The 13,767-nt window shown below is 27.2% G+C and overlaps 1 protein-coding gene and 1 long non-coding RNA gene across 2 annotated transcripts in view; one reads left to right on the top strand and one right to left on the bottom strand.

Moving 5' to 3' along the window:
* Nucleotides 1-1,382: 1,382 nt before the first annotated feature.
* LOC126552514 (uncharacterized) lies at nt 1,383-8,735 on the bottom strand. Its single transcript, XM_050207226.1, has 3 exons — nt 8,235-8,735; nt 4,249-4,373; nt 1,383-2,435 (listed from the first exon to the last, which is right to left on the bottom strand). The coding sequence occupies exon 3, from the start codon at nt 2,376-2,378 to the stop codon at nt 1,383-1,385; it is 996 nt and encodes a 331-aa protein (XP_050063183.1). The 5' UTR covers nt 2,379-2,435; nt 4,249-4,373; nt 8,235-8,735.
* Nucleotides 8,736-13,331: 4,596 nt separating this feature from the next.
* LOC114130532 (uncharacterized) overlaps nt 13,332-13,767 on the top strand; it is a 14,953-nt gene continuing 14,517 nt past the window's right edge. The window contains exon 1 of the long non-coding RNA XR_007605770.1: nt 13,332-13,470. This is a non-coding gene — a long non-coding RNA (uncharacterized LOC114130532). The remainder of the gene's footprint in view (nt 13,471-13,767) is intronic.

Here is a 13,767-nt window from a genome sequence, read left to right on the forward strand (position 1 = left end):
CTATTATTATTCTTATTATTTATATTGGTTGTGCCAAACCGGCAAGTAAATTAATTATAGTTAACACACACACACTAGCACCGTGGAACTATTCAACTATAATATGATAATTGGAATGCTTACCAGTCATATAAGATCAATGTTAATAAGACCGAAATAATGTGTTAGAAAAAGATAGTAGATAAGAATGGTGTTGCTATCCTTATCTATCAGTTATCTTATTATTATATATAGTTCAACGACTACACTCTATCTGGTCTTGCTCGGCGACCCCGTCCACTTCCTGTTGAGTGCTATACACACATTATACACACAGAGACGCAGGTCGGTCGGCGTGTGCGTGCAGCGCACGAAGTAGTCGGTTACCGGGCGCGTACTTATTACTATTCGCTCCCGGCACGTACACACATTTATATTATATACATCAAATAAAATTATTATTATTATCAAATGTTACATATATTATCGGCAGCTCATCAAATAATAATTGATTTTATACTTACCACCATATTGAATTATTCTGTATTTATAGCTGACTATAATATGAGTATTAGTCATGATATATTATTGAAAATAATTACGAGTATATTATGCGTCTTAATGTTTCAATAAATGGCACGTCGATATTATTATCATCGTTTAAATGTTTTCAAACACAGGTATTTCACATTTGTAAACCTATTCAATAAGTTTTGTAAAGGTAATTAAGTGTAATCAGTTAAAATAATTGTAAAAACTAATAATGAATCGAATACATTATTATTTGAATAATTATAAAAATCATAAGTAAATAGATTTTGATTCTGACATACATTTAATAATAATAATATTTGTATGCGAATAGATTAAGATGAGAAATTCTTTTATAAGCAGAACATTTTGTTTATTAAGTAAAAATACAACCCATGAATTTGTACGACAATACAATTATTATTAAAATACCCATCTACATGATCTTAAAAATATTTACCATATTTTAATATACAATAAGACAGTTTTTAATATTATGAGATAATTTTTACAAATAATAGTTACTCGTTTTTAAATTTATAATCTGTTAAAAAATGACGAGTCAAATTACTTATACATATATTACGGAGTCTGATAATAGTTGAAAACAAATATTATTATCAAATAATAATCGCAGACGATTATTTATCAATCTTGGAACGTTTATGCAAGTGGCGATCAATTGGAGTTCGTTCGGGTTCATTATTTGTGTTCGGAAGATGCAATATGAACGGCTCGCCTTCTCGTGGACATCCTTTGTTGAACGCATAATTCCAGCAGTCTATATTTCCGTTCGACAAAGCCTCGTTAAACGTTCTGGAGTCCCAAGGACAACCGTTTTCGTGGGCGTATATTAAACAGCCAAGTGACCGTTACGTGCGGCTTGATAACAACGGCCTCGTCCCAGGGACAACCGTTATTGTGACATATTGCAAACACTCCAACTGTCCAGTCCTCGCAGCCTCTTCAGTCGTTCTTTTATCCCAAGGACACCCATTTTGGCGAGCGAATTTCAAAATGTCTATGTGTCCGTAAGTTGCGGCATATCTACAGGTCGCCTCATCCCAAGGACACCCGTTTTTGTAACAATAAAACAGACAATCCAAATGTCCGTTTATCGCTGCGTGATAGGACGTTACTTCGTCCCAAGGACAATTATTCTCGTGCAAGTACTCGAGCACGGATTGATGGCCGTTGACGGCCGCTTGCATCGTGGCGACCTCGTCCCACTCGCACCCGTTTTCGTGGGCGTATTTTACGCAATCCAGGTGTCCGCCGGCCGCGGCCTGGTTGCATGTCTCGACGTCCCATTCGCACCCATTCTCATGCAAGAATCGTAGACATTCCAAGTGTCCGTCCGCCGCAGCAGCGGCGCACGTCGACTTGTTTCGCCGACTGCCTTCGTAGAACGCCACCTTCAGGCAGTTCAAGTCGCCTATGCCCGCAGCCAGGTCGCACGCTGAGTACTCATAGGGCAACGGGCTGTGCCACGGGACGCCCAAATACCGCGCCAAGTTCAAGCAGAGCTGGTGCCCGTAACTAGCGGCTTTCTCGCACACGTCCTCGATCACGTTTGCTTTGGACTTATAATCGATCAATTGCAATACTTTAGCGTACAAAGCCTTGTGCCAGTCCGGGTTTAGATCTTGTTGTTCTGGTCTGTCTCCGGTCCAGCCCAAGTCTACAAGAATGGTCTCCAACGACAACAATATTTCGACGACGGTCTCGCAACAGCTGTTAATGTTGATGTCTGGAACAAACCGCAAGATGAACCTGCATTTTTTTTCCTTGTCGGCAAAACTCTTGGACACTAATGTCCTGTTCATAAGTCTTTTGAAGTCTACTTGCGTATAGTCCAATGCAGCCATCGTACTATATTAGCTGAGTGGTACCGTCGAATAGCTGCTGCTTGCGTCTATATAGTACTGTAAATATAAGATTAAAACATATACATAATTATAATAAGCGATGTCAAAAACAAATGTATTATTTTACTCATATTTTAAACCTGTTCAAGTGAATATTATGCATTAAATATATACAGAACTTATTTTATTATATTCAATAGACTAAATATAGTCTTAATTAGCATGCGACTATACACATAGTAGCTGTATATCTTTTTTTTCAATGAAGTAATACGTGTTATGCCCAATATCAAATAATAATATATGATGAAGTCAAATGGATTATTATTTTCAAATTGTTAATACGTTATAAATGCTTTATTTTTAATTAAAAAGGAAAAAAAAAATTAAATATGTATGAATATGTATATTAAATATGTATGAACAATTTTAAATGTTTACATAATGTTTAAGACTAAATTTTAAAGATTAAAAAGAAAATGTAGAAAAAAGTTATTATTTTTTGAATTGGGTAATGAGTGTAATATATTTCAAAAAAATATTGACAATTTAAGAATTCATAAAAAATAAACCACTTGAAAAATGTCTTTTCCATCACATTTAAAAGAAACTAGATAAACAAATTAGAGAATTTTAAATTTTTTTTAAAATTATAAACTAAATTTGAGTATTAAAAAATAAAAATAAATCTATTTATATTATATCTCTAGAGCAAGCAATTATAAATTATATATGCCGTGCAGTATAAAAAAATTAAAAAATGTTGAATAGAACAAAATATTTAAAATATTTCATTGGTCATATCTTTTTATTACACTTGTATTTAAATTATTATAATAAACAGTTAAGTTTCAAAAATTAATAAATTGAATAGTTTTTCAGAATAAGTATGTATTCGTTATATAATAATAAAAATTGATAATCAGTTATCCAACTTACGTAAGTAAATAGTAAAACTCATCTTACATAATAAATATCTTGATTAACTGTTTAATAAAATAAGATAAAAAAAAAATCATTTCTCATTCCAACAAGTGTAATATATAAATTATTTAATGTTTATAATCTAGAAACATTATATAAAAATTAATTATGTTTATTATTATATAAAAATATAACATCTTATAACTTAACAAATTATTTGGCATGATGTTCCATGGGCATTAATATAAGAGGATAATTTTTTATAGTAAATTATACGCGTATATAATATAGCGTAAATTAAGAATACTTATTACTCACTTTAACACTAAATAAACGTAAAAAATCAAGTTACGAACACTAATAATGTTCTTACTATCAAGGTTCATAATAAGTCGATTCACTCTAATTTTTAAACTATAGGAGCTACACGTGATTTGCTGAGCGTAAATTTACTATGTTACGTACTTGTAAGACGGATACAACACATGTGAATACGTCTTCTTAAATTATTGCGTAAAACAATATTAGGAACAAATGAACTTTACCAACGCTCTCATTATTTTTAATTTTTTTACTGGAAACAGTGGAAACTACTATTTAAGAAGTTTCCAAAGTTTGTGCTTTTACGTTTATGTGCTTAACAAATATAAAAGCATAAAAAATATGTCATTTAAAAAAAAAATTGAAAATCGTAGGGGGTCGGTAAAGTGAATTTTGGTCCAATATTAATATTGATTCTTTCCCAACATTAACTTAATTTAAAATGTATATTACAAATTTAATTTAATTCTATATATATATATTTAATTTAAAACATTCGTCAGTTGAAATATCGACAAACAAGTGAGCGTTAAAGCATATATACTAAAAGACAACTGAGAACTGAGTTGTATTGGGCATAGAGACATAAGAGGTTCGTTTAAACATCAAAAGCATATAGTCTTACCTGAATTAGTAAACAAAATAATTCAATGAATAGTTGTTAGAACACCCTCATGCTTTCATCCAAATTGCGATAGTTATTATTCAAAATTAGTACTGCGTTTCAACGATGAGCATCTTTAAAATAGTCTGAAACATATTAAAAAATAATGTATACCTGGAGTGCAAATTCGTTATCTTAAAAGATACTCCTGACTAAAATAGGTTATGTTCTTTTTTAACAGGGCGCAACTCACATGTACATAATAATTTCAGACACAAGTGTTATGCAGCGACAAGATTTTTTAATAAAAATCGTTTAATATATCGATATTTACATCAGAGCACTCAATGTAATCAGGAAAAAATTAAGTAAAAACTTGAATTTTTACACAAGACTATAAGCTATAAAATCAGATTTGCTTATTACTATGATTTAATAGACAACCGTTGACGCTTGGCATTTTTAATAAATATACTCATACAAGCATTTGTTAGACATATCATTTTTAAAAAAATTTTGCACTACCTATTTATACTATTTATAATATAGTTGAGTTTAAGTATTATTTAAAATAATTATAAATATAGTAAAGATGATAGGCAAGTTAGTAGGTTTCGCTCGGCTATGCGGTAAGAATCACTGCTATGGATGTGTTAAATTTAAATTTGAATTCAATGATATATCACTGTATACGAAAAATGATTCTGAGCGGAGACGGTTAGTTTCTACTAATTAATATTTCATGAAAGTTTTTTAGTATAAAACCTAGAATGATATGTATTTAAACCATATTATGTGTATATATTTAAAACATAAAATAGTGTAAATAGATACTTTCTTAAAATAAATTAAAAATTTGATTGCGTGTATTAAAATTCATAATAATACAATGCATGTAAAATTGTAAAATATTTACAGTGATATAAAAGTATTGTTAAAACTATATAAATCAAATCACTTTACCTTCTATAGAATTTCTAAAAACTAACATTCAAGTTGCATTATTATAAATAAAGACTGGATTTATATGCGTTTAAAATTTTAAAATATGCATTCAAATATGCACTTAATAAACTCAAATATGCAAAATAAATTTTGATTATTACAGCTATTTATTCATTGTAAAGTTATAAAACTAAAACATTTATGATTAAAAAATAAACTACCAATATCTTATACACGATACACCTATTTTATGATTGTGATGAAAAAATATACAATTTATTCGTTATTGGTAAAATGGTAAAACGATAAGAACGCTTTAAAATTAATATTTTCACCTTGGTATATTTTAGACATTATCTTGAACCTAGCAAGCCTTAATTTTTATTAAAGATTTTAGAACATTTTTTTTTTATTTAATACTCTATTTTCATTTTCCGAAAGATTATTAATAGAATTTGTAACTAGTTCAAATATTTCTAAAGCATCTATGAGTAACAAACTTCAATCTTTCTAATACTTTCGACAATTATCCAAAAAATAGTTTTAATTTAAGTTAAATAGTTAATTATAAATAATAGTCAACCTAAACGTAGATAATATTATATTTTTAAAAAAAATTAAAATATGCAAAAACATGTAAAATAAAAATTTGTAACATTATTTATTTAAGTATGATTGATAAACATCCATTTACTGCATATGATTGCTTAAAAAAAGTGAACATGCATTATATGTAAAATTCAGTCTTTAATTATAGCTACCTATTATTTTTATATTTTTTTTTTCATAATTATTCAGATAAGTACTTTTTTTCCTAATAACCTGGTAATTAAGGTAGTATTAAAGTATTAAAATTAATCAATTAACATAGAAGTTGGAAAAAGTGACTTGTCTTATTAAGGTGCTTTCAATAGTAACTATGCTATTATATGCATTTTATTTTTATGTTTTAACATGCTATATTTAATATACCTATACCAAAATCCAGAGGTGGCTTAAACATGTATTTTGTGATTCACCGAGTCACCAAAACTTTTGTGTGGTATTATATTGATAATAATAATCAAATATTTTTATAAAAAGCCATAATTAATACAGTTAAATAATCTCATTTATTTTTAAATTATGGCTATGTATGTGATATTTAAAGATATACCACACATATAATTGTATCTTGTCGATTGAATTTATAGTATTCACTGTTATAATACCTATGTAATGTTGAATTATTACAAAAGTTTTTATAAATAACGCTACCATAAAAGTAAACATAATAATTATTTGAATTTAAATAATTTAAGTGATCTAAATGAGAATAAGATAAGAATTTTCAAATGTATGCATTGCTTTTAAAGGAATATGTACTTTTTCAACTGAAACTGTTTTGAGTAATAATATGAAAATATTTTAAATTTTGTTTTATTCTAGTTGAGTATTAAGCTATTCATCATAAAAACTTTTTTTGTAATAAAATGTACAGTTGTTTAATTAACGATCATTTATAATTTATACTATTATAAAGTAATAGGTAGAAGGACCTTATGTGTAAAATATATCAATACTGTAACAACGGAGAATAAAATAATCTAAATAATGAGTAGTTCTGAAGCTATTATTATTTGTATTTGTATATTTTAAGTTAGGTTCGAGAATATGTTACACCTTCTATTTATTTATTCATTACTAATGCTTTAACTAATTCCACCATTTATTTAAATGTTATGATAAGGAACAAATAATTAATAACAGGAAAGTTACAAAAGCAGTAAAGCATTGCCATAACAAGGCTATAGAAATAGGTGACACTTTGTATAGTTACACATACAGCAATACATCATATTATGTATTTATATTATTTTTATTTTTATATTGTATGTCGCAAAGTATGAAATATTTTAGTAGTGTGTTCGCCCTTTGAGTTAAACAAAGGTTGAGAAATATTGTTCTATAGTCAAATAGATTTAATAGATGTTATAAGTTTACAGAGTCATAAATACCTATTACTATGTTGTGAGTCGTCCCCCAAATTAATTTTTGCCAATCAAATTTCTTTCGAAGACTTTTTTGAACCCTACCATATAAACTCAACCACATAATTTTTTTAACATTTAATACAATAAAATACTCTCAATCCAGTATCTCTTTAACTGAATTAGTTGGAATAATTTCTTGTTAAATTTAAAATATAATTAAAAAAATAGGTATAAAAAATGTTCAAAACAGTATTTAAATACTTTTACCTACTGGAATACTATACATTATCATTAATTAATTGGTTAAATGTGACAATTAGTTAATTAGCAACAGTTAATAATCAAACATATTAGTCAAGAATACATTCAATATCTATTATGAAGACCTTAAAGTATAAATACTAGCAGTGGAGGCGTGAACATTTTTCATTTGTGAGACCAAAAATAATTTTAGGGACCACCCACTTCCAAAATTGTTGGAAAAAATTCTTAATATTAAAAATTTAGTACTTAAATTTACATATTGTGGACTATCATGGCATCGGGTCACCTATTCATCCACAAACAACAAAGAGACCAGGGTCTCGTAGAATCCTTGATGCGCCGGCCACTGAATACTAGTATTAATACATAACCATTAGATTATATTCAACCGCTAACAGTTATATTAAATCTAAGTAAGTACTAAAAATATAAATATACAATAGTAGGGATGGGAAGATATTCAATATCATTTTGGGGTCTAAGGTGAGTTTTTTAATGTGTTGCTTTTGAATTGTCCAATTCAACAGGATACTTATAAAAGAAGGAATATTATTTATAATATAATATTTTAAATAATGTGTTAATAATAACTTAATTAATTTTACAAGATTCCATAATCTTTAACGCATGCATTCATTAGGTATTTTGAGTTTTAAATACTCTAGATCGACTACAATAATATGACGTCATGGTATTATCCATATTGATTTTTGAACCTTTGCGTTTAAATGTTAAATAATACAGTTAATTTAATCGAAATAAATCAGTTTTTAAACTTTTATTATGTATCAAATTAGTAGGTATTGGTAGATAATCCGGGCTTACCTAGGAGTGCGCTATATTCAATGAAAACCATTTGTAATACTCCGTTCGAAAAAACGTTTTTCATTCTCAATTATCTGTATAAGTAAAAATACTTACTTTAAATATAATAAAATAAAAAACGTTCACTATCTAGTAACTATCTATTGTTTAAATAAATTAGTATGAGCTCGTCATTAACCAACTGCCGTCTGACGCAAGCGCCAAGCACACCGGTGTGATACTATGCTCAACGGCGCTTGAGTTGACGCACGTTTTACCTGTATTTAACTGTGTCGTGTGCGGAATTTAAATTGTGAACGCGAATACGCGAACCAGGATCGCACTAGTCGCTATTCGTTTGACGTTACCTCCGGTATCGACGGCTTTCACCATTACGACTACAAGTTCACAACCGTACGTACTATCAGTTGTTGCGTACATTACAATCTATTGAGATATATACGCTTCAAACGTTTTAATATAATATTCGATATTATATTTTTTCTTCGACATCCACCAAAATTACGGTAAGTACTCATTACTCAAATTACACGTATGGACCGTATAGTTGTTTAATATTCTGCTCTTATTCATCAAATTATGTGTAAGACAATATATTCGACTTGTTCCGGTTGTATACTAAGTACAATTAGTTCATGTAGAAAATACTAATAAAACTATTAAACACCTATAATCTATATATAATTACATTGTTATCTTAACAGGATGTCATGAGCGACCGCAAGAAATACGATTTCGATCCAGACAAGGACATTTTTATAAATGGTTATGAATGCGGGCTCAGACCAGAGCGAATACTTGCGATTGTTCAAATGCGAGGATTAAGTTATTGTTTAATGAAGTGGAATGAAACCGAGGACGCATCATATGTCACATTCAATTTTGCAAGAGATAAATTTCCAGTGACCGTGATAATGTTTTATGAACAACTTGTTCGTCAGGATTTAAGAGAATAAATAGTAAATATAATTTCATTTTTTATTTCGTGGAGCCATTAATATGCTAAAAAAAAATCCATGTTTTGAAAAAATAAAGTTTGATTTCAAAAACAAAAATGTTGTACGAAAATATTATCCAATATCCTGCTTGGCTACTTCAATTCTGAGAAACCATTCAATATCAAAAATCTTATACCTACCTCATTACATGTAACACCAGTCACATGGTGAATAAAATAGTTATTATTGCTAATGTTAATTTCTATTCTAAAATCAATCGTAAAAGTTTCAATTGTGTTATAATGAATGATTTGTTAATGATTAAAAATTATCAAATAGTCATATCATGAATGATTTAATATTATAAATGTGTTCATTAAATAAAATTAAATAAAGTTTTGAACTTAATGATTTCTTAAGACCAACCAACCACGCCTAATACGGTAGTGGAAGACTATGCAGATGATAAACTTATCATATCTACAAATGAAAGCTCTATTGTCGCATTGAATACCCTTCAAATTTTCCTCTCCCTTATGAAAGAGTAGTATAATAAATGAAGGATAAAGGTCAATTAAGATATATTAAATTACAACACCTTCACTCTTAAGCATGGGCAATGTCCACCTGTTAATTTTCATGGTACTAAAATTTCAATAACTATGATTATAAAATATCATGGATTAATCCTAGATCAACGACTCATTTGTGCCTAACATACCACACATAATTAAACTTGCAACTTTGTATGCTTAAAACTTAACATGTTAACAACCGGCATACAAACCTTAGTATAAGAATACTTATGTGCAGGTCCCTCAAGAAATCCATTTTGACTTATGGATATCATCTTTGGGGAAATGCTAAAAAATCAAATATAAATAGAATTCAGGCTTTTCAAAATATTGCACTAAGTAAAAATAACTAACTTCTTCCCCCCATATATATCAAATCAAACCCTTCATACCAATTTAAAAATTTAAGCCTTCTTAAAAAATGTTATTACTGGTAATTCGTCAGGGTGTTTAAAGCGCACTTGCCGTAGAGATTTTCTAACTTAATCTGAACAAAGAAAGAGGAAAAAAAAGGTAAAATAACTAAATAAAAACCACAGAAAAAAAATCTTCAAATGATAGTGTCATCACTGGGTGGTTTCTTTATCAAGTCTTATTTATGTTACTGATTCTGTGGCAGCTATTCTTATTGTTTAATAAGGCACAGATAGTGTGTATATCAGTAAAGGAAAAAAATGATTTATTAAGAAACACATAATTATGGTATGAAATAGTTTTTATTTACTACAAACTTTGGACATTTAAATTGTTGTATTATTTAAATTTTATTTGCAAGTGATTTTTATACTTATACTATTATTTATTATTGTCATAAACATTTTTATTAAATGTGTGATCAAAATCATATTATAAAAATTATCATTCAAATTTTATATTGTTTTATTATTATTATTCATTATTATTTTTGACTGATAAGGTGTACTTAACAGTTAGATATTATTGCTTTGAGGATTTTTTTTCCTGTGGATTGTTTTTTCGATTATGGTCGTCAATGTCTACAGCATTAGCTACTTGTTCAACGGCCATCACGATCACAAAAATACATTCTGTTACATATTATACTTCAATCTATTGTGTTTAAACAGTTTAGACATTTAATATAATAATTGATATAATAATTATAATAAAATATAATAATTATGATTTTTCTAAGTAATAATAGATACTGCAATAAACAACAGTTAATGAACCTAATAATTTCACATTGCTAGGTTATGTGTTATGGTGACATACCATTAAAATATTTCATACTTTGCTACACATCACACGTCCACAATAAAAAAAATAAGAATAATTATAATAGGTACCAGGTATCTATTATACCTAGTACCTAATAATATTTAATTTTAATTATTAAAAACAAATATGTCGATAGTAGATATTTATTTGAAAATGTTATAAAAATTATATCAAATACCTATTAGTTTTTGAAAATCATGTTAAAAATATTGAGTTTTTTTTATCATTAAATACACTTCATGATACACTAGTTGAGAAATACTACTATAGAGTATAATATTAAATTTTAGAGACCTATCTATTCAATTTTAATCAATTAATACCTATTCTACTAAATACAATGGTTTTACACAAAAGTAACTAATATTTTTTTCACAGATTTTTAACAGTATCTTACAAAATATAATAGTGCAACTGAAATAAAATTGGTTTCAAAACCAATTCCAGTAAATAAGACTGGAGAAAAAAAGTAAGATTCTATTTAAAACTGTAAATATTTTATCACTTTTTTTGAAATTAATTAGATTGCTAAGTAAAGTTACCGACTTAAGCTTCATAAAATATTAGCAAAAAATCGATTTACGTTGATTAAACATTTCTAAATAATTAATGTGATTTAAATTGATTTTTTATGTTATCAATTAGGTAATACTTTAAAGTCAAAAATTATAAAATTGGAATTGGATAGTTTTAAAACAAATGTTAATAGTTAAAATACAAACAAATTTTTTAAATCAGTATTACTTGTAAAAAGTTTCTGGTTTTTGGTTTAAACCAAATTAATTTGTGTTCATTTTTTAGTATTTTTTTTTTTATATAAAATAATGTATTGTCATCTTATATAAAAAAAAGACATTATTTCAGTCTCCAATTAATTTTACCATTAAATTTTGGTTATAAGTTTATTTTTGTTTTTACATCCTTTTTGTTATGGGTAAATTTTTTTGAAGTGTTTTCATAAATGATCTAAAACATTTTCCTCTTTCTAAGGGTTTCAAAATTTTTCTTTTCGTAATCTCTTAAATAATAAAATAGTTTTATTTTCTTAAGCATCAACAATATTTTGTATAATAAAACCTTTTATAGGGCAATGGTATTTAATTTCCCACCAAAAAAATTAAAATCTTAAAGGTTCTGTTTCAAGAAATCATCTATAAAATGCTCCAAAGCAAATGTCAATATATCAATAAACACAGAAAATTGTATATTATATATATTTTTTTATTACTATTATTTCTCTATTTAGTTATTTACTACACAGTTTTAAATATTAATAATTTGAAAACATTTTTAATTTTGTTTTATTTTAGTTATAAAGTAACTTATTCATCATAAGAACTTTTTTTTGCAATAAAATACCTCAATGTACAGTTGTATAAGTAACAATCATTTATAATTTATACTATTATAAAGTAATAGGTAGAAGGACCTTATGTGTAAAATATATCAATACTGTAACAACGATGAATAAAATAATCTAAATAATGAGTAGTTCTGAAGCTATTATTATTTGTATTTGTTATAAGTTAGGTTCGAGAATATGTTACACCTTCCATTTATTTAATGCAAAGTTATACTATAATAAAATTACCAAATGAAATATTATTTATTTTTTCATCACTGATGCTTTAAATAATTCTATCATTTTATTTACATGATATTATAAGGAATGAATTCTTAACAACAGGAAAGTCATTAAAGCAGTAAAACATCGTCATAACAAACCTACAGAAATAGACATAACCCTGTATTGTAACATCTAGCATAATGTATGTCATTGCATACTTTAATAATATTAATTGTAAACATACATTTCATTAATTAAGTAGCTTTTTTTAAATTAAAACATATGAGTATTAATACAATTAATATACATTAGATATTTTAATTTTAAATGCATCAATGCTTTCTACTATATTTATTATCATCTTAAATTGATACTACTATATCAGAGTTACCTACCTATGTATCTACATGAAATAAACATTGAATCGTCTAACCTTTTTTCAACAGTCAGCATAGTATATTTCTTAAGAGCTTTGAATGTGTCTTTATAAATAATTAGGTATATAATATAATACCTATAACTTAATAATATTATGTTATGTACCTATTATATTAGCTTATTATGAAATAAAAAATATACTTTCTGGTTGGACAAAATAATATTAGATTTTCATATTATTACCTAAATAAATAAATAAATAAATAAATCGTTGCTGCTAAAACATTTCATTATTTTTATCAATTGAAAACAATATTGTGTCAGTAGGAATATTAAAAATTAATTTCATTGTGATTATTAAAGTGGTGAAAAATGAATTCTTATTCAAGTTCTGCGACTAGTCGTAAAGAAACTATACGATTTGACGATAGCGTACTTAAAAAAAACGCTCGAATAATGAAATCTTTCCGAAATTGTTCCAATGATTGCTGGAGTAGACGTACCAAGACGAAATCCGAAGGTTGTCGTTCAAAAAGTAGGTACGTGCAAATCATATAGGCGCGCTAGAGCTCTCAGATTTGAACGTGAATTGAAATTCATGGGATCGCTTGTTTTTGCTCACTTGTACTTGAATTTAAAAATCCGTAATTAATTGGTAAATCACCGATATCTATTTCACGTGTACTTAAAACATATTATTGGTCAAACGTAGGTATTAAATTATAATATAATTTTAAAAATAAAATATAATATGTTAATAATTGCCGTAGAAAACTAAGAACTAAAAATATCTGTAAGTACCTACTGTTTTAAATATACCTAAATGTTTCATAAGC

Source organism: Aphis gossypii, chromosome X (assembly GCF_020184175.1).
Source record: "Aphis gossypii isolate Hap1 chromosome X, ASM2018417v2, whole genome shotgun sequence".
Lineage (NCBI taxonomy): Eukaryota > Metazoa > Arthropoda > Insecta > Hemiptera > Aphididae > Aphis > Aphis gossypii.

Coding starts and splice junctions, on each gene's coding strand:
- LOC126552514 (XM_050207226.1), bottom strand. CDS start 2,378: ATGGCTGCATTGGACTATACGCAAGTAGACTTCAAAAGACTTATGAAC.